The 22,422-nt window shown below is 38.2% G+C and overlaps 1 protein-coding gene across 2 annotated transcripts in view; it reads left to right on the top strand.

Moving 5' to 3' along the window:
- Nucleotides 1-22,422, top strand: part of SNCAIP (synuclein alpha interacting protein) — an 84,201-nt gene that overhangs the window by 58,178 nt on the left and 3,601 nt on the right. The window contains exons 6-11 of one of the 2 annotated variants that reach the window (XM_085213455.1): nt 3,729-3,842; nt 8,153-8,278; nt 10,687-10,856; nt 15,907-15,999; nt 18,479-19,541; nt 21,273-21,343. In XM_085213455.1, the coding sequence (XP_085069581.1) occupies nt 3,729-3,842; nt 8,153-8,278; nt 10,687-10,856; nt 15,907-15,999; nt 18,479-19,541; nt 21,273-21,343 (1,637 nt within the window). The remainder of the gene's footprint in view (nt 1-3,728; nt 3,843-8,152; nt 8,279-10,686; nt 10,857-15,906; nt 16,000-18,478; nt 19,542-21,272; nt 21,344-22,422) is intronic. The other variant, XM_085213456.1, reaches the window with a different exon arrangement.

Raw genomic sequence — 22,422 nt, 5'->3', positions numbered from 1 at the left:
ACCAGAGGTGAACCTGATCCCACTAGTGTGGAAGACATCATTAAAGACATTAAGATTGGAGGTAGCCTGGGCTGCAGAGACCATGCCTTTGTTGAGTTCATGAACTCAAGAAAAATGGGCCTGGCAAAGAGTGAAGTCAGAACCTTGAACTCTAGGAGGCCAATCTTCAGGTTGTTTAAGGAATTTTTGGAGACCAGTGAGATCTTTGAGGATCAGTGTTAGACTGGTGCTCATTAGTATCTTTGTAGGTGACACGGACATTGGGATCGAGTGCACCCTCAGCATGTTTGGAGATGACACAAAATTGAGTGGTGCAGTTAACACACTAAAGGGAACGGTTGCCATACAGAAGGACCTGGACAGGCTTGTGAGGTGGGCCTATGCCAATCTCATGAAGTTCAACAAGACCAAATGCACAGTCCTGCTTCTGGATTAGGGCCATCTCAAGCACAAATACAGGTTGCGCGGAGAATGGCTTGAGAGCAGCCCTAAGGAGAAGGATTTGGGGGTGTCAACTGATGAAAGATTCAGCACGAGTCGGCAATGTATGCTTGCAGATCAGGCAGCCAACAGTGTCCTAGGTTACATCAACAGAAGTGTGACCATCAGGTCAAGGGAGTTGATTCTGCCCCTCTTCTCTGCTCTTGTGAGACCCTACCTGAAATCTCCAGTTCTGGGGCCACCAGCACAAGAAGGGCATGGAGCTGTTGGAGTGAGTCCGAGGAGGGCCATGAAGATGATCAGAGGGCTGGAGTGTCTCCCCTATGGGGACAGGCTGAGAGAGTTGGGGTTCTCCAGCCTGGAGAAGAAAAGGCTCCAGGGCGACTGTATAGTGGCCTGCCAGTATCTGAAGGGGGTCTGCAGGAAAGATGGGGACATGCTGGGGACAAGCTTTATAAGGACAGGTAGTGACAGGAAGAGGGGAAATGGCTTTAATTGGAAGAGGGTAGATTTAGACTAGATATTACGAAGAAATTCTTTACTGTGAGGGTGGTGAGACACTGGTTCAGGTTGCCCAGAGAGGTTGTGGATGCCCCCTCGCTGGAAGCATTCAACAGCAGGCTGGATGGGGCTGTGAGCAGCCTGGTGTAATGGGCGATGTCCCTGCCTGTAGCAGGGGGTTGGATCTTAAAGGTCCTTTCCAACTCAAACCATTCTAAGATTCTATGATTTCTTGGGAAGATGTCCTCAGAGACAAAGGACTGGAACAAAGCTGACTACTCTTTAAGGATGCCTTTCTGAGAGTGCAAGAGCTCTCTGTTCTCTGTACATGAAAAACAGCAGGGAAAACAGGAAACCACCATGGTTCCACAAGGACTTGCTGATCAAATTGAGGGAAAAGAAAGGCAAATACAGGCAGTGGAAGCAAGGACATGTCACCTGGGAAGAATACAAGGATGCTGTCTGGACTTGCAGAGATGGGGTAAGGAAAGCCAGGACACAGATGGAGCTGAACTTGGTGAGGAATGTTAGTAACAATAAGAAGGGATTCTATAGGTCCATTGGTCTGAAGAGACAGGTGGGAAACTGGGGGATGAAAATGCCCCCCCCACTGTAAGGGCAGAGCACGTCTGAGATTGGCTCATGAGGCTGAATTTGTACAAGTCTATTGGCAAAGACAGCATGCATTCCTGTGTCCCAAGGGAGCTGGCTGAGGTGGTTGCTGAGCCAATCTCCATCACATTTGAAAAGTCATGACTGTCGGGAACTCCCTAGGGACTGGAAAAATGGAGACATCATTCTTGTTTATAAGCAATGGAGGATGGAGGACCTGTGGAGCTACATGGATGAGCAGGTGATCTGAGACAGCTCACACGAGTTCACCAAGGGAATATCGTACTTGAACAATCTGGTGGTCTTCTATGATGGAGTGATGGCATTGGTGGACAAAGGGAAGGCAACAGATGTCATCTACCTGGACTTCTATAAGGCCTTTGAAATGGTCCTCTGTCACATCCTAATCTAAATTAGAGATACGTGGATTTGAAGGGTGGACTATTTAGTGAATAAGGAATTGGCTGGAAGGTCACAGCCAGAGGGTTATGGTCATTGGCTATATTTTCAGTTGGAGGTAGAGGACACCAAGCAGTGTCCCTCAGCAATCCATCTTTGGACCAGTACTCTTTAACATCTTTAACATAGATGAGGACCATGAAGATGATAAGAAGATTGGAGCACTTCTCCTGTGATGACAGGCTGAAGGAGCTGGGCTTGTTCAGTCTGGACAAGAGAAGGCTGCAGGGGGACTTCATTACGTCCTTGCAGTATTTAAAAAGAGCTTATAAACATGAGAGAAATCAACTCTTTACACAAGTATATAGTGACAGTACAGGAGAGAGTGCTTTCAAACTGAAGGAGATTGAGATTAGATGTCAGTGGGAAGTTTTTTTCTGTGAGGGTGGTAAGGTGCTGGAACAGCTGGTCCAGAGAGGTTGTGGATACCCCATTCCTGCAGGTCTTTAAGACCAGGTTGGATGGGGCCCTGGGTAGCCTTATACAGCCTTAGTCTAGCATCTGGCAGCCTTACCTGTGGCATGAGGGAATGGATCCTTGAGGTCCCTTCCAAGCCATTCTACCATTCTATGATCACAGGTCTTAATCCATAAGGATTAAGTGTTCAGATACAACATATGCTCCAAAAAGTATATGCTCCGAAAAGTATTACTGCTCCAAAAGTAATGCCTCCCTTTTTTTAATTATGTTGGCTGACAATGTCCTAGGCAGATGTTGGTGATATGGCAGTAGAGGTTGAACCTTCCAACCAATATTCTAATACATTTTCTTGCCATGCGACAGATGGCAACAGAGGGGCAGTCTGGCAAAATGATGTTAGACATGGAAGTGCATTAGAAGCCAAACCGTGTAACTGAATTCCTCCATGGGAAAAAGGATGGCCCTGATTGACATTCATTGATATTTGCTGAACATTTATGGAAACTGAACAGTGAATGTGAGCACAGTGACATGATGGGTGGTACATTTCAACAGTGGTGACAGCAACGATGGTTACCTCCTACGGGACAGATTTTTGTGAGCTTTGCATGCAGGCTCTTGTTCAGCACTGATGAAAATGCAGAGCTAATGGTGGTGACTGTGTTGAAAAACAGTATTTTGTAGCTGAGAATTTGCTCTATTAAACAGTGTCATTGTGCTCTTTGTAACTGTTGTAGCTTCCATTGAAACAAATAGGACACATTGCTTTCAAAATGACTTACATATAATAATAGCTTAATCTTTCATGCGCTTCATTATTGATCAATGAAAACTAGACCTTATAGGGAAATACATTGTTCAGTGTACTTTGGCAAACGAACCTTGGCTCCAGACAATGAGTTTTGCTGTATGGGTTGTAGAAGCATAGCTACAGTTTTGTTGTTTATGATCTAAGAGTATGTGTAATATTATTTCACTGCCTCTTAAACTGATGTATGCTGTAGTGCCATTCAGCAAATATTCTGTACTCTAGTTTTACTCAGCTGTACTTTTAGGAATGAGAAGATGGAAATCCCAGGGCAAGTGTAAGCTGATGGCATATTGTAAATAATCAAATTATATTTGATCCATGACAGCAAGATAAACAAATGTAATACTTGAGAACAGATAACAGATGAACTTTCAAAGAAACTGAAATTTCATAACATGCTAATAATTCTCACAAGCTTTTTCCTGTTAAATAGACGTGTTTGGATTGAAACAGATAAGATTTTTAATTTTTTTTCTTTGTTTAGAATGGTCAGCTGGAGTGCGTTCGGTGGATGGTGAGCGAAACAGAAGCTATTGCAGAATTAAGTTGCTCGAAAGATCACCCAAGCCTTATTCATTATGCCGGCTGCTATGGTCAGGTATGATTTTCACTTTTTCAAAAAGATGATTGAGTTATTCATATAGGAATTTCAATTTAAAGAATCTTTATTATTTTGTGGTTCTTAAACACAGATGTTTGTAATCAGTTCTAATGTTGAAAGAACATTTCCCACTTTATCTCTGTATTTTTTTTCATTACTCTTCTTCTTAAGTCCTATTTTTTTTTTTTAAGTAATGGTTTGGGGGAAGTTAGCTGGATTACTATGCCAGCCTATCAGTCCCATGACTATCAGGCGAATTTAGCATCATGATCCCTTAGGGTGCTCCTAGGACACATCAGAAAATCATCAAACTTTTTGGATATTTCAGATTCCTTTTCCAGAAGAGATTAATCTTCAAAAAAAAAAAAAAAAAAAAAAAAAGGAAGAAAGAAAATCAGCATATTGTGACAATCTAGGAATTCATTATACTGGCAGTGAAGTGAAGTGTGGCGAAACCTGAACATCGTCTGTACAACTCTGGTTTTATTGAGAATTATATATAAAAATATGTTGCAAACCAATCCTGTTCCACACCTTGCTTACACTTAAATCTAATGATGTGAAAGTACAGAAGTACACAATTTGGTATTTGGCTAATGTCTGAGGAAATATATACCACTTGACTGCACCACATTCTCCTCTTACAGTCTGTTTTTTCAAAATAGACTTTACAATAACCCCTGTTCAAAAGACCTTCTCTAGAATATACTATACAAGGAATAGTAATTGGTTATTCTTCTCTAATTTTTTTGGAAGATAAGCCAGTCATATCATCCATTTTCTTCAAAAGACATAAAGGAGAAATACAGAAAATATGTTATTGTTGTGCTACTGCTTTTGTTGATCCAAAGAAACTAGCTTTCTTTTTCTTGTACAAGCATGGTTGTCTCATTCTATGCCATAAAAATATCGTGGCATTTTCCTGCTGTTAATTGATTTTTTCCAAGCATTGGTTTGCAGACAGGGATGGAAAAAGAAGACCATATCTGGAAGGCTGTGAATCTGGAAGTCCATTCTTTATCTTGCTGCATCCTGAGCCAACACAGACATCTTTGTTCCCATGCTGTGCTAAGTCCTCTGTATCTCTTTGCTCACCTGCTATGTACATGTCACTAGTGCAAACTAGCAATCTGCTGGACATACTGATTAATTGTGTCCTGCTCTCTGTAACAAGTTCAGCTTATAAAACTTCCACTGAATATAAGGAGGCTGGGAGCCCCATTGGAACTGGATTTGAGTAAAGGTTGTTTGTTACTAGAAAGAAAGTTTGGAAGAGTTTAGGTTCGTGTCTTCGTTTCACTGACTTAATTTTTCCTCATCTCTAAATATGTTTATAGAAACTAAATCCATTGAACTTTGATGTTGTGGTTTTTTTTCAGTGAGTTATCCTGTCTACTGTCAGGAATAGATCTGGCAGGCTTAACTCAGCTATGCTTTTTGGAGCAGAATGGAAACTCCACCAGTTAAGAAACGCCAGCTACAGTTAACCATGCATGAAATGTAGGAAGGTGATATAAAAAGTGCTGCCAAATTTTTTTAGTTAGTTGAATGCCAAAGAAAGTTCACATGTAACGTCAGCGATTTTTTTTTTTTTTTTAATAATCTATAAATGTCTTGCAAACATGAAGGAATGTTGAGGCTGAAGAGAAGCCAGATTATCTTGCCCAACTGTGTTAAGAAGAAAGAAGTTTAGATATTCAAATGTGTAGTTGGCACTATCCTCAAAGTTTTAATTTCTTTTACCATTACTTACATGAGAGATAATCCATGTGAACACTGGTCTTGGCAGAATTACAAGAGTAATATTTTTACAAGGAAGACCTGTTAAAGAATCATTTTCTATGAGTCAGCCCATCCATTGTTTCCCCAGGCATTAGGAATGCACACCGTATTTTTCTTGAATAACTATTGTTTAGAACGGGCAGCAAAAGTGAGTTCATAGCAAAGCTTCTATGTTAAAGATCATCAAACCACAGCCATGGCCAGATTCTAAAAGCATCTCAACAGTGCTGTATTTTGTCCAATGAGAGAGGAACCACATATATTCAGCTAATGGAAGAAGAGCTTGTAACCAACCTGTAGCCTGATCTGCATACCTCCTGCCAAGGGTTTCTTGAAGCATGAGGTCTTGCAAAAAGCAACCGTGGTTGACACGGCTTCCCATAACAGGTTGTTGGTGCATGACACACTACATAAAATCTGATTCTGCCACAGGCACGTGTATTTAGTCCTGGCTTCAAAGAGCTATAGTTTCTTTCCAACATGGACTACGTAGGGAAGAGACATAGTGTGGGGGAATGCTAAGTGTTTGTCACATTCCGGTGCAAGAGAATCAGGAGGGGCTTCAGGAAACCAGAGCTGCAGTATGACTGAAAGGTTTTTGTGTGCCTCTTGGCAGCGGTGTACTGCTGGAAATCACAATGTATTGGGGAGAGTATGTAGCACAGACACACAAATACACATTTATGCACTTCAGGATGTTTCCCTTCACCTGTTGGTGACCATATGGTCATATGTCTTTTCACACATCTCACAGTTTTCAATTCAAAAACTTAGTATTTACTGGGAATTTATTAATTAATCAATATCAAGTAATGGGCAAAGATTAGCTGTAGAGTTAGTACTAACCATGCTAAGCCTTCCATTTGTAGTCCATTTAACAATTTGGACAGTTGTTGTTAACTGTTCTTCCTATTTCAAAAGCCAGCTGATGGAGCCAAAGTCTGCAGCTTGTCCCAAAACTGAAAATACGTTTTATGATATTTTCCCAGATTTTATTTTTATAGGGAAGTTTAAATTACTGTTAGGTCTGAAAAATCCAGCGTGACATTAACCATTGCTACAAAATAAGACTGCTGAAAGTCTGAAAATTATCAGATATGGTGAATAATTTGACACTATTTATCAGGTCCTGCTACACAACAAGTGTGTGATTATTTTACCTTATCAAAATCTTACAAACAAATGTTGTTATTCTTCATTTTGTCTGAGTAAATCGAGTCAATGATGTTAAGCTTATTTCTAAGTGCCCTCTTCTTCCAAATATGTAAGTGTTACTAAAGTGAAAAATACTTTAATACATGATTTTTCATTCTTCTATAAGAATGAAAAGAAGAAAAAAAATTGTTTCTGATGTCAAAGATACATGTGTTAAAATACAGAATCATCTGGAGGGAACACAAACTATTTCAGCAGGCCTCTAATGTTGTGCTTGTGGTTAGTTCTAATTTCTCTAAGTAGAGATGATGTCACTTAGTTACCTATCCTAGTACTTGATTTCTATGTTGATAAAATAAATTACTAAAAAGCATAATTTGCTTCATGCTGATTGGGATTGTAAAATTACAGACCATGCTCAATATTTTGATTACGGAAGAAATGTATTCTGAAAAAATACATAATTTCTAGGCAGAGGAATTTCTCTAAAATATTATTCTTTTCATTATTGATACATAAGCGCAGTTCACTTGACTAGCATAATTCTCCTGTACTGCTCGCCAACACCACAGGCAGCTCCAGAAATTGCTCAGAAGTATTTTTAAAGGGATATGTGATCTCAAGTCATCTCTCTGTGTTGGCTATCAACTATATTTGCCAGCTATATTAGCTGGCATTCAGAAATGTAAGTATCTATTCCTTCACCCTGTATTAAAAAGAAATTGCTGTTAAAATGAAATACAAAGAAGTTGAGTTCTAGACACTGTAGCCCTCTGAAGCAGAAAGCAGAAATTCAGGTGTTTGAATGGATGGAGTTGCTTCAAAGACACCTAAAAAGTCAGAGGCTCCATCTTTCCCCTAACAAGACAGTGCACTGACAGAGAGCTCAGGGTGGCAGACTTCCTGATTTTAGTTCAGCTGCTTCTCTTCTTTCACAGGTAGTCAAAAGCTGGGGCACAATGACAAGTGTGCTCAGCTCAGTGATCTGTGTATACTCCTGTTTTAGTTTTCCAAAGATGTTTATGAAGTTCCACCAAGTGTCAAAACAAGTTTTTCAGGTTGGCAAGCTAGCTGTGCTATGTCAGGTGTCCTTTCTAGGATGTAGGTGTGCATGCTTTTCCATGTACAATTTGTGAAAATGTGTTATTGTAATGCAGTATCTTCTTATAGAATAAATACAATACTGTGGTGTATTGCTTTGGGAAAAAAATAAATAAATAAAAAGCACCTAAAGGCAGGCTTCTTATAGACTAAGTCCTAGTACCAGATGACAGTGCTAGTACCAGATGACAGTACCAGCATTCCTCTAGTACTTGTCCATTTTTGTTATTCCTTATCTTTTGTGGCATCCCTTTCACCCCTTCTCTTAGGAGAAAATCCTTCTATGGCTTCTTCAGTTTATGCAAGAACAAGGGATTTCACTGGATGAAGTTGATCAGGATGGAAATACTGCTGTTCACATAGCTGCTCAACATGGCTATCTAGGATGTATACAGGTAGAGTATTATTTATATCAAAAATGTAGTTTAAATCAAATAAATTTTGAATTAGGAGCTATTGAACTATTAAAATGTTTACAGGAAACTTCACACGTTGAATAGAACTAGTTATTAATACCTTAAGATATACTGGAATAAACAGGTAGAACTCAGACTAGAACTCCAGAAAGTTCTTTTTTAAAATTTTATTCTTAATTATGCTATTTTGAACCTAAAGTAAACATGTTGCCAGAAGAAAACATGATCATTTAGTATAGGCACAAGCAGTTAATATATATGTGTTGCTCTGTTAAAAAAGGGCAGCCAGTATAGATATGATCTTCTTACTGATTTTGATGTTTTCCTTCTGTTTCTTTTTCCAATGAAATGTTGTAGCTTTTCTTAGCGAAGTCTAACAGATACAATTTGTTCTGTATGTAAGGATTTCTATCTTGAGCAAATAATCCTTTCCAGAGTTGCAATCTTTTAGTGTATCTATGCTAAACATAGTAGTGTGATAGTGATTGCTTAAGCAAATTGTATTTACCACAAAGAGCAATATAGTTTTGTTATATAGAGCTGCTTTAAAGGGAATCGACCTGTTGAGAGAAGGCTTGTATGGCTACAGTGCTTCTGAGAGCCAGATCTGAATAAACCAGTGTGGATATCTCTCTACAGTACCAGTGTTCAATGTAGACAAACAAAAAAAGCTGTACGGTTGAACTGAATGGCGCTTGGAAAAAAAACTCACCATCTTCACTTTGTCTTGAATCAAGAACACAGATGTACCCTTTGTCCATCAGAGTCAACAGAACCATTAGTCACAGGAGTACATTCTAGTATTTAGTGTTGGGATCACTTTGAATGAAAGCTGTTTGGAGAAGAAATAGTAATAAAATTAATTCAGGCAACTAAAAAAATGACATTTGAGAAACAAATCAGCTATTGGAGAGCACCTTGAAGAGTAGATCATCATGTTACAAACCACATGAGTGCTATTTGCAGATTTGTAACTCCTGCTTGTTTTTCTCCATTGGCAAGTTAATCTCAGTTTTTGTTTATGTTGGATACAGTTCAGGAGTGTTCATAAGTTTCCGTTCCTCTTCTTGGTCAGCAGATGTGAAGGTCTCTGTGCCTGCTGTTCTGAGTCATCAAGGTCACTCTAAACCCTAGCTGGTCTCATCTGCTCCTGAATAATTCAGTCACCCTAGGTGGAGCTCAACCACCCACACCCCTATAGCTAATGATGCTGTTTTGGGATATATTATGGTTTGGTTCAGCATTTTTTTTCTAGAGTGCTCTAAAAAAAACCTGACTAAAAACTGTTGCATGCACCTAACTCTCATTCCGTACGTGCAAAATTTGGAACACTGATTATCACAAACTAGAGGAAAGAGTGAGGGTTTGTTTTTAGTTCTTGCAAGTCTTGAAGTCAGCTTGACAGAACTTTGTCTTTAAAATGTTTTGGATTCAAATTCCAGAACTCAGAGGCTGTGTTCATTACCTGGACAGTTTCCTAGCAACAAGCTGGAGTTTTACTTCTGTGTTTAACACAGGGATAAGCATCAGAATATGAGCTGTTTTTTGGCCTAAAGACTAGAAGCTGACAACTACTTCAGTATCCTTTAGGAAGACAGTAGAGGGTAACCCAGCAGCTGGAAAGCAATGTGATGTTTTCCAACATCAACGAAAGAAAACAGTTTGAAAAACTCTTCGAATAGATTTCTTTCTGCAAACTGATTAATGTTGTGCCCATCAGAACCAATGCGGTTTTTGGGAAGACTCTACAGCATCTTTTCTATCCAAGCATTAATTCTCTAATAGCTTCTCTAAAGACACTGAGACTTGCACTGAGTGTTTGAAACCCAACTATTACAGCTCATCGCTATCCTCTATAAGTTCAGACACAAAGGTTCTAGGATGGATGCCTCTCAGTTGCAGTTGCCCGTGTCTCCTTATCTATGTCTGCGATGCTCAAAGTTAGCACAACGTTCAGCAAAGCACAGACATCTGGAACAGTTTATTGTCTCAGAGGTGAATTATTAGTTGCTTATGTAAGTATTCTATTTTCATTTGCTGGTTTTCACATTTTTCACTCACAGTATGAATGCTAGAAGTTATGTTATCTCACAGAAACAAGCAGAAAACTTAATAGAATTGCAAAAGAAAAAGGAAAAATGAAAACTTTTTACAGTCCCTTTGAACCACAGAAACACTCTGCTGTGTTACTCTTGCTTCCGTATAATAGATTTTAGTCACGTGTGTTTTGAGTTCAAGCTACATACAAAATTGACAAAATTATTTTTAAGATTCTTCAAACATTTCATTTAGGTGTGTTTTGTGGCCAGAAGTTCTTCCTGTTGGCCAGAACTCATAGCAGAGATTCATGCTAATGGATGTCAATGTTTCCTTTCTTGACTTCACAGACATTAGTTGAATATGGAGCAAATGTCACCATGCAAAACCACATGGGAGAGAAACCCTCACAAAGTGCTGAGCGACATGGGCACACCATGTGTTCCCGGTACCTAGTGGTAGTGGAGACCTGTATGTCATTGGCCTCTCAGGTTGTGAAGCTAACAAAGCAACTAAAAGAGTAAGTGTTCAGTTCTTAGCAGAGAGTTTATTCTTAATACCATTTTTTGTTTTCAGTTTGTTAGTAGTGTCCACTTTCTGATTCTCATATGAGTCATATTCCTCCCTTATTTTGCCATGCTTTCTTACTCCTTCACATTTAGTTTGTCAGCTGTTCTGTTTCCGGCATCTTTTTGTGGACTGACATGAAGGGAGTGGCAGTGAAAAGGGGAATATATAAAGTATAAATATATATATAAGCAATCCAATTATTTTTCCCATTGAGTGCCTTGAGATGATGTCATTGCTGATCACAATTTTTGTTCATATAGCATGTTTCCTTTTATATACAGTTGGTGGCTCTTCACAGTTGTAATATTGGTTTTTGATGTTAGGAGCTTTTCACCTACCACAGGCAGTGAAAATACCTTTTGAAAACAATATATATAATGAAACTGTATCATTGTTTGCATAACCATATGTTATGCAAACAATGTGAACAATTATACTGAGTATAAACTCCATGGTTTTATTTGCATGTGGTTGAAAACAGATGGCCTCTGTGACAAGAGTACAGGGAGCTATCCTTCATCATGCAAAGGTGAATTTCAGCTATCTCCAATAAAAGACCAATTGAAGGACTCAGTTGAGTGTATCATCCAAGCTGCTGATGTCTCTGAGGGAATGTACTTGAAAAAGGGCAGAATATTTCAGGGAGGAGGGAACAAAGAGGGATTGAGGTAACAGAAGCATCAAGGTTCAGACCTATGTCATTCACTGCATTCAGAAAAAAGTGAATGTAACCTGCAGTGATAACAAGGGGATAGAAGAGTTGCCTGGAGTGAAGCCAGACAGTGAGGCAGGAGAGGTGCTTGTAGCACAGATGAAAGTGGTAAAAGCCTGGAAAAGGGGAGGATAGGTATTTTATATGTTTTTCTATTTTTGTTTCCCAATACATTAGTCAATCAATAAAAATTCATGCTAATTGGCTATAAATTAAATTTGCCAAATCTGTTTTGCCTCTAATGGTAGCTGATAAGTGATGTGCCTGTGGTTATCTCAACACACTTCTATTCTTCCTAATTTTTGCCACCATCCTATGGAGGTGGTTGTGTGGCTGCTTGGCTGCCAGCCACAGCCAACTCATAACAGCAATTCAGTTTTTATTACCATAATGAAATGTAAGTTAAAAATAATCAAATAGTACCATTTTATTATAATTATGTACCTGTTTTGTAATATTTTTAGGATAGAGTGGATAGCATTAGTTCTCTGTCCTTACAGGTCTGCATAAAAATCCAAGTATAGCATGAAGTGCATGCCTGGGGTAATTTCTCAAGGAGCCTCACCTCCAGTAATGTAGGAGAGTTTATTGGCTGCAGCACCTCTGAAGATTCCAACAGCATCTGAACAAAGTCCAGTTTACAGTCTAAGACACTTTAAACTGTTCTTACGTAGGAAAAAGGTCCCACTTGAGCAGCTGAGCTTGTTTTGCTGTATTTACTCCACCTACTGGTGTTCATGGACATTGTTCTAGTCATATTCAGATCATAATGGATTACTTGACTGTTCAGGGTAGTACTATCAACACACTAAGCCTTTGTCTGCTTCCCTACTTTTTCTCAGCTGCTGTAAATATAAATTGATCGTACACACTGCTTAATTTTCTGGGCTCCTTATCAACCAGGCATAAGAAATTCTCTTTGAGCAGTGTATGTCCCCAGCCACGAGAAGACTTAAATGGCTGATACTGTGAAAGAACAGAGTACAGAAACTGTCTTAAACCAACACCTTACAAGATCTTTCTTCAATGGTCTGAAACCAAAGAAGAGAGTAATATCTTTCATTCTCTTATGAGCTCTTCAGACAACACAAAACAGTTCTATTGAGAAATCACCCTTATCCATCACACTCTGTGGAGTCATTTCTGAAAAGAAGTCACAAAAGCAAAACAATAAAATCATAAAGTCTTCACATCTTGCAGATCTTTGATCCAAAGCAGTTCATTTTAAAGATGAAAAACTGCAACAATAACTTTTGAGTTCAATCTTTCTCCATTTAGAGAAAAAAGATTTTATGAAAGAAAGAAACTATTTCTAATTAGAAATCTTCCATCAAATCTTCATAGGAGGATTAACTGAGATTGTCCTGAGAAAAGGAAGGAACAAAAAAATCTTTCTATAGCTAAAAAGGAAAGATAAAATAAAAATAAAAACAAATAAAATAAAATTAAATCTGTTACTAACTTCAAAATAAATCTTTGGTTTTCATCTTTTGCTAATTATAGAACTTTGGTCAAACCAATATAATTTTCTGAACAATTTTCTTAGAGAACCCAGTATAGTCACAAAATTTTTTCACAGGTCCTATACAAAATACTTGCTGTCGTTCTGCTTTCACACAACTCTATAGGCCTTATGATCATACTGTCTCACATTTTAATATCTGCCATGTAGAAAGGATCTGAAGCTCTGGCTGATGACAAGTTGAATGATCCAGCAGCATGCTGTAGAGTGTATCAGGTACAGCACTGCCAGCAGGCATGGAAGGGATTGTCCCACTCTGCTCCACCTCGTGTGGGCTCACTTTGAGTACTGCATGCAGGCTTGGCATGGAAGGACATGAAAATATTAGAGAACATCCAAAAGAGAGCTACAGAAATGATGAAGGGTCTAGAGGACAAAACATATAAGGTTCCTTGGTTTGCTCTTAATAAGGCAACATACCATGAATGATGATACTTCATTAGATAATGCCTCACTACATTCCCTATTCAGTAACTAAACACTCTGATTTCATTTAGAGATTCAGAGTTCTTTAAGGAGAGGTATCAGCTTCCTCACATAGCACCTAGTGGGAACACTGCCTAAAATACAACCCTATGAATTTGATACTGAATACCCTAAAGACTCTCTTGTAATTCTGTAGTGATCTTGTCTCCTGAATCAGACTCATTTTAACACTTAGTAATATTGCTGTTCCAAGGAGTTGAGATCCCTCATTTTCAATGTTATCATAGGTATGTATGTTACACTTCTCTGGAGAAATGTCTGGCAGGATGTGTGTCTTTTGGTACTGTGGGGTGTTCATTAACAAGTTGAACTGTGAAAATGAAGGAAATGTTAATTCTTTTAGCACAATAAAATGTTTAACTGCAAAGAGGATGTTAACACTGTAGAAGAGGTGTCATGCATTTCCATTGAAGCTAAATGTTTGAGATTTAGATACTTAGAAATAGAAGAACACATAAAAAGAAAGTCAAACAGATAAACCGTATCACAGTCTGATCTCAAGGAAAATTTCCTTGGCTCTCAAGTGACAGTGTCTGGGGAGTTGCAGTGTAAGCCAATGTTGACAGATGATAGGAGTGATTTTAAAACAGTAAAAGGAAATGTGTAGGCAAGAGAAAGGAAGACAGAAAATTAAAGTAAATATCTACATAAAACATGATCGTGTTGTAAAAAGTGATGGCAAGGCAGTATGTCAAGATCCCACCTTTATTTCTCTAGCACTTCTCAGATCCACACTTTACTTGTAACTGATACATTAGAAGTAAAACAGTTTTGTCAGCCTTAAAAGTACAGCCATCTGTATTCTTTCTGGCTTTGACATTGCCAGTTATTAAGACTGCATTTGAAACATAGTTAGATCTGCTACTGATGGTATGTGAACTGAGAGAGAACCCAAATCAGTGTTGGAGAACAATACTGAATATGTAGGTCTAATGTGAACAAAAGTACTAAAAACATATTAGTTCTACAACAACAAAGGTAGAAGGTAGAACATGGATGAAACAGACAAGGTCATATTTGCCTGCTGGGTTCTTATTTTTCGGATCATGATCAGGTAATTAAACCAAAGGTACAAATTACATCTCAAGTGAAAGACAGTTTATATGCACAAATGAAAAGCTGAAATGAAAATTACTGTTTTCTAGTAGTTTCCCAATAATTCTGTCTATCTCTGTGGTATTTAGGGGCACTGAAACTTACATTACCAAGCAAGACTGAATGTTGTCTTGTGGTTAACAAGCTAAAGGGATGTTTTGATTTTAGAACAAAAGATAAAAATTGGGAAGGGTTGGGGATAATAAGAACTTCTGTGATAAACTGATCTGTTCCTTCATTTTCATAGAACTACTTGAAGATTTGCAGATTAATTTACTAGATTGAGTGCTATAGAAATAAGTATTGTTCTTGCATAAGAATTTGTTGTTACATAAGAATTTGTTGTAATTATTGTTCTTAATAAGTAATGTTCTTACAGTTCTGTGGTGAATTGAATTTCTGATATGGATGTCACTTTCATATTATTACTAAATTATATCTACTACTGTAATTTCTACAACATTGGCCTCTAAGATTATTTGCAAATCACTGAAAGCTATAGACTAAAGGATATATAATACTACTTATAATGTGGATGCAGAGCATAGGCAGGACCTTCAGTAAGGTTGGGCAGTAAGCAGATGTGTTTTTTCCTACTCTTCTGGAATAGTGAGCTCTGTTGTGTAGTTGAGGAAGGTTGTACAAGCCCTTTCCAGTAGGCTAAGACTCCTTTCTCAGTATATTTGGAGGGAGAAAAGGAGAGAGCGGTTGTTTAAACCACTGTTTAGCTAAATAAAAGCTATCCACCAAATAAAGGCAGTAATTTCTTAATCTGTCCCTTTGTTCTTCCTTTTCAAGATCAGTCAAGAGCCAAGTGGCCTTGATGTTGCTCTGAAATACGTTCATTTCTGGAATTTTATTTTCATGTGAGCTACTTAGTTCCCGTGAGCTATTTATGATCCCACATTTTCCTTGTACAAAGTATAATAAGTAATCTCAAACAAGCATCTCTATATTGGTATTGTACAGTGATCACAAAATGCCTTCAGGATTTTAGAGGTGACTTGCTGAAGTACAGAAACTCTGCTCATGCTATTATTTATAAACTCGTGTCTTTATCCACTAATCTTACTTGTCGGTGAAGAAGGCTTCTCTTTGAAATGCAGTGTTGAACAATTTATCCTGTAGATTACTAACACTGCCAGTTACAAAATTCAAGATAAAGAGTCTCAAATTGTCTTGCAGGCAGACAGTAGAACGTGTGACATTGCAGAACCAACTCCAACAGCTTTTAGAAGCCCAGCGATCAGAGGGCAAGTCTCTGCCCACATCCACAAGGTAATGTGACTGGAATTTCACTGTAGCATGGTTTTGCACAGTTATCATGAGAAGTTGTGATCTGTCTAAATAGTAGATATGTTCTGTCAAAGTAAATGTGCTTCTTTTACCCTGTGGGCTTGAAGCTGAGAATTTGAAAGTGTGTAATGTTATATAAATATTGGACATATTGATTATGGAATTAATAGTTTCAGTTTTTCCCCAGAGTTAAAATCAGATTTACAGTGGAATAGATTGTATCTTGTATTAGATTAATAGCAGAGAATCCTAGAAGCCCCTACAAACATAATACAAAAGTCTAACTTTGTGCTGGTTCACCATACCATGCTGCCAGCTGTTACTCGTAAAGCCAGTTACAATCAAAACATGCTGTCAGAGTAATAAGATCCTTAACCTCATTAAATCTTTTGCCTGCAGTAGCTCTTACAAAAGACCAAAACTCTAGAAATTTTACATATTATTTATTCTCTGTCCACGCAAGTCCCAGAAGTAGACACAACCTTAAAGAGGAAGAAAGAGACTCTTCCAGCAGACACATAGCTTAGGGTCTCATGATCTATCTCTTAACTTCTGCCATAGATTTCCAGTGTGGTGCATGGGAATCAAGTAAGTACACAACTTCTCTCTCAAGATGACACTGAAAGAAATAAAGTAATTCAGGTGCAAATAGGGCTTAGTTTATCATTATCTTCTAATTCAGTTTCCTCTACAGAAGGTACACACAGTGTTTTCCCTTGTTTCACAGAATTGCGAAGAAGTTAAATATATGTTAAAAATAGAAATCCAGCTTAATTAAAACTTCTTCCACTGACATTGGTGGCCTGAACTCTGGGATGTCATGTGTGAACTTGTAGGAGCAGTGACTGTTTTCTGTTCAATCTTACAGAATCTTATGCATTGCTTTGAACAAGTACATCATGACTCTGAAGTTCATCTGTCAGTATTTCAGACAAGTGCAAGTAGTTACAAAATAGGTAATAAAAACATAGGGATTGGCAGTGCACTTTTTTAAAGGAACTTTGGCTACAAAAGGGATTAAAAATCCAAATTCCTGCTGAAGCAGAAAACCACACTGGGAAGAGTCTTTTTGTCCTTTTTCTTAATAGATTCATGGTCTTCATGTCTGCCAGCCTAGCAGGGACAATGGGACCAAACACTGTGTTCCAGCTCATTTGGTTTCTGTGATTTTTGCTGACTGGACCTTCCAAGTGGTCTTTCATGCGAGTATTTGTGAGCACCAAGACTGTTTCATTTTCAGTATCAGACAACACAAATAAGAGCATCATTCATTTTTTCTGTAAGAGAACAGGTTTCAACATGATTGTAGTTAAGTAAGTGAGTTTGAAAATGGCAACCTATTATTTTAAATTTGTTTTCATGGCTCGCTACTACTTTTTCTTCTACTTAGAACTGACTTTTGGATATTGTCATCTTATAGACATCATAGACAGAAACTAATTACGAGAATCTAACCAACCTGATGAGATTATCTATTTTATATGCATGTAAATTCTTGAGTATTTATTTTGGTTTGCCCATTTTCCCACAAGGATAACTCAAAATGGGCTGAAGGTGAAGTGGATACTATATTCATGTGAATTTTGTACACAGTTTATGGACTTGGCAGGGAAGAAAAACAGATAAGAGAAAAAAAAAAGAAAAAAAAAGAAAAAAAAAAGAGATTTATGGATTCACTGCTTCACATCAACCTTAATTTTTCCACTTACCCTTGTTTAAATAAAAATTGGCTTAAAATAAGAATGTGGAGCATCAAAATTCTGGTATGTATCATGGGAAAAGAAATGTAATTTCTGTGTAATTTCTATTTCTATTTCCATTTTCACTTCCTTACTATATATATTTGCAGTGCTAAATTTAATTTATTGATCTAATAATACTGAAATAAATTAATGTCACTATTCACCTGCTTTTCAGTATTTCATGTCTGAAAAGGTTTGAGTGTGAACATACATGAATTTTTATGAAGTTTTATTTGGCTGTTGCCAGATGAAGCTTATATTTATGAAATCATTGCTCTATATAGAGCTGATACTTAGCAGTATTTAAAATAAGTCACTTTGATTTTGTGGGGTGACTTGAATAGTAGGCATTTGCCCTTTTGTCTTTTTTTTTCATCTTCTAATCTATGTCATTTCCACAAAAAGGCGATGGTAGTTTTACAGAAGTTTCTCTGATAAACAAATCCTTGGCATTGACATCATTCTTTATTTTTCTTTTAAGATTTTCCTTCGTAAAAGAAAGTGAAGAGACTTAAGTTCTAATTATGAATGGAAGCAGGGTTACATCCTTCTCTCTGTAATCTTCACTGTAGCATCATAGTAATGAATTCCACGTGAGTAGTGAGAAAGGGGATAAGTAACAATAAGCTGAGACAGACTTGTAAACGGGAAATGACAGTTTTGCTTTTTATATGTGCATTAATTTGGCTGTGGTATTTCCTCCTCTTCTTTTCTTTAAGCTCACCATCATCCCCTGCCTCTGGCAAACCCCAGTGGAAACCATCTGAAGCAGATGAATTGTCTCCACCGAAAAGTAAATTGAACGCCCAAGATGGGATTCAGATTCTTGGCAGCTTGGGAACTTCTAGTCGCACTCGAGCCAAGATAAAAGATGAGGACTCGGATAAAATCTTGCGCCAGTTGCTGGGAAAGGAAATCTCTGAAAATGTCTGTATGCAGGAAAAGCTGACCTTGGAATTTCAGGATGCTCATGCATCCTCCAAGAACGTGAAGAAGATTTTGCCAGAGAAAAGGGAGCTGAAGTTAGCCAGACTGAGGCAGCTTATGCAGAGGTCTCTCAGTGAGTCTGACACAGACTCAGCTAATTCTGAGGACCATAAGAACACCCCTGTGAAAAGAACTGACAAACTAAGGCCTCAACCCATAGTGGAAAGTGTTGAGAGCACAGAGAGTTTGCACCTGATGATTAAGAAGCACACTTCAGCAGCAGGGCGCCGCTTCCCTTTTGGTACCAGAGCTTCTAAGTCAGTGGATGGCCACAGTCCTTCCCCTACTTCAGAGAGCAGTGATCCAGATAACGAGGCCCAGTATCAATCTGGTACTGTACCTCAGAGCCAGTTTTGTGGAGACAGCTCTCCTTCCAGCACAGACAGTGCCTCTGCTCAAAAGGTTGCCACAAGCCCTAAGAGTGCACTTAAGTCTCCATCTTCAAAACGCAGAACCTCACAAAATTTGAAACTCAGAGTGACTTTCGAGGAGCCTGTGGTGCAGGTGGAGCTAGCTGAGGCAGAGCTAAATGAGGAAAAGGATAAAGAACGGGGCAAAGCACTTTCGCGGGCTCCACCCAGCACTGGGGAACCATTGGGGGACCAGCTAAAAAGGCCTTTTGGAACCTTTAGATCCATAATGGAGACACTGAGTGGTAACCAAAATAACAACAACAACTGTCAAATGGCAAACCTGATCAAAACCTCATCGACACTGCCTTTTTCATCATTAGGAAGAAAGACAGCAGACAGCAAGGGAAACCCAGCAGCTCTGACAAAAGGAAGAAACAAGCCAGTGAGTGCACTGAAAAGAGGAAGGGCCTTTTTTTTTCTTCTTTTTAAGTAATGAATGCTTGACAGCTTCTTCTTCCTACCTTTCTATAGCAAAAGAATATACACAAGTAATTTACTGTATTTGAGAAATAGAAAACCAATCCACTGTTTTAATTTTAGAAGGCTTTTTTGAGGAGTAGCAGGCTTTGGTACAGTACCAAAGTACATAGTTCATACTTTCATTGCACATGGTGCACATATTCTGTATTGAAAGCTCTCCACACATACATGATTCATCTGGAAATGATATTAGATGTTGCTCTGAGTGACAGGTCATAAAAACAGAATGCCATGTTCAAATGCATGGGATTTTCTGCAAATCAGAAAAAATGCCTGAAGGACTAGACCAACCATGCCCTATACACATAATGAAGCCACCAGGATGAAAATTAGTGGCTGAAAGTAAAAACAGCAGAAGAGGTTCTCCCTGCTTCTATGCAAGCTATAGTCATCCCCTGAGTATCTAAGCTGTCAGTACCCAACCTCCTTTGCAATACCCTCCCCAGAACACACCACCTTCCCTTAGCAGAGTGTATGGTTGGTCTATAGCAAAATGGACTGAGTCCCCTCTCTGCAGTGGGCAGTGTGCTTTTGGGGATCAGAATGAGGGATGTCTCCAGTTATAAGTCTAGCTCTCCTATTCAAAAGAAGGGAGAAAATAACTTGAATAAATGTATCTTTCAAAATAAAGGAAAAGTTACTGAATGAGAGAGTTGGAGGTAGGAAATACTGTGAGCACAGTGTGTTTGTGGAGCAGAGAGAAGTTCAGGTATCTGGAAATCTAATAAGGAAATGAGTGAAAGGGAATGGCAGATACTTTAATCCTCTCTGAAAGACTATGTGGAAGGGGGGGTGAATGGAAAGACATGAGGCAAGAGAATAAATTCAAGATGAAAAAAAAAAAAGAATGTAAGGCAGACTAGATGTAGGAAGAGGAATAGTGAATTTTATACTGCAAAAAGTATGATGAGGTAATGGGAGAAAAACATAAGAAAATCTTAGGCACAGAGTAAGGGACATGAGTATGGAAAAGGGACATCTGAAAAAGACAACTCGGAAATAGTAACAAATCCATATTAATGGGTACTACTAAAAGCACATGATATCAGAATGTGAAATGAATTGAAAATTTCAGAGGAGGTCTAATAGGCTAAATTGAAGTGGAAGTGTATTTATTAAAGTTCACTTGAAGTTGTGATATGAACTGCTAATTTACATACCAGTCAACTGAATTGCCATAGAAGTCTTTTCTTAACCCAGCGGCAATTTATTTTTCAAAAGGATGGTTCCAATTTTGTGGTGATAAAGAGTCTCTCTTCAAAAGCATTCTGATGGAGTGCAATCTCATGGGTGTTTTTCATAGATCCCAAACAAGTTAAAAGAGTTAAGTGAGATAATTCTAACTGTATTGTCACTTGCACTGTGAAATGCATATCACTTGTGAAAACTCTGTGTTTGCATGTTGTTGTTATGAACATCAGAATTATAGAAGGAATACAATTTCATACCTACCTAAAGGACCACAGCATTTACCTCCAAGAAGTAACAGATTCAGCCTGATTAACTAACTTAAAAAGAAATCCGTTAACATGCTGCTGTGGCCATATGATTGCATGTTTTGATACATTTCCTAGTTATGCATGTGGGAAGCTCAATGCATGTTTCTAACTGATCTGATATTGTACTTCTTTAGGGGCCTTGCTTCAGCCACACCAGTCTTTCCTCTAGCACACTGAATGAAGAACATCTGTGTAACTATGCTTGGTATGTGCATGGAGATATTTATCATCTCTGTTGCTTTGTCTTCTCAGATTGCATGTGTTTGCTAACTTCATAACTGAAATAACAGAATTGATTGATGCACAAGAAGGAAAATAGATGAGTAGAAGAACATCTCAATTCCTAGAAGAGCAGAAATTTATGATGGATTTTTGCTGATGTCACCATTGAGCTGGGTAGAAGATTTCAATTCCCAGCAGGCATAAAAAATAGTCACACTCATAAATCCACTAGAGAATAGCTCACTTTGGCTTAGTGTTCAGCCTCTATTGAATGAAGTGAAGTACCAGATGACAATGGAAACTAAATTTCCTCTCATGAGGCAAACGGAAACACCACAGTTCTTCTCTAAATGGAGAATGTAGAGAACATGAGGCTGGATGCTGTACTTTAAGTCCAGTGCTCTCCTGTTTTTATAGATTTTTCTTACTCTCCCTCAGACTTTGAAGTTAAATCTGCTTTTGAAAAGTTTGACTGCATTTTACTCCTTAATGTGTTCCATGAGGGCTAATCAGGCAGATGGAGACCAGTCCCTCAAGGTACATAAACACATGCTGGAGAAAATATTTGACAAAATATATGTTTGTTTTATAAGCAAATGATTTGTAAAAATAAGCTGTCGTCATTTTTCAACTGTTCAGTTCTAAATTAATTGGATGATTTTTTTTGTTGTTGTTAAGCTGAGATATAAATTCTTTCATTAGACCTGGAAATTTCTCTCCAAAATTATCCATTTGGAAAAACTTCTGAGAAGATTAAAAGCTAATCATGCTGCAGTTCAGAAGCTTAAATTCCTCACAATTCCTCAATTCCACACTTTTTTTCTAAAGATCTAATACATTTTTTTTGTTCACTTCTTTGTCCTACTCTCAAGAGCTTCCCACATTTAAAAACTTAATTTCCATAAAGCAAAGGAAGGGAAGTTCTGAAATCAGCAGCAAAATTTATGTGAATCCAGAAGCAGAACTGTTAAGTTTCCTAGAACTTTAATTGTGCTGTGAAAACAAATTCCAGCTTAGAAAGCTGCCTGCAGAGCAGCAGTTTGAGGTAGCATCAGTGAACAG

The sequence above is a fragment of the Meleagris gallopavo genome, chromosome Z (genome assembly GCF_905368555.1).
Source record: "Meleagris gallopavo chromosome Z, MGAL_WU_HG_1.1, whole genome shotgun sequence".
Taxonomy (NCBI): domain Eukaryota; kingdom Metazoa; phylum Chordata; class Aves; order Galliformes; family Phasianidae; genus Meleagris; species Meleagris gallopavo.
The sequence above is the reverse complement of the archived record's forward strand: the minus strand, read 5'-3'. Positions and strand labels throughout refer to the sequence as shown.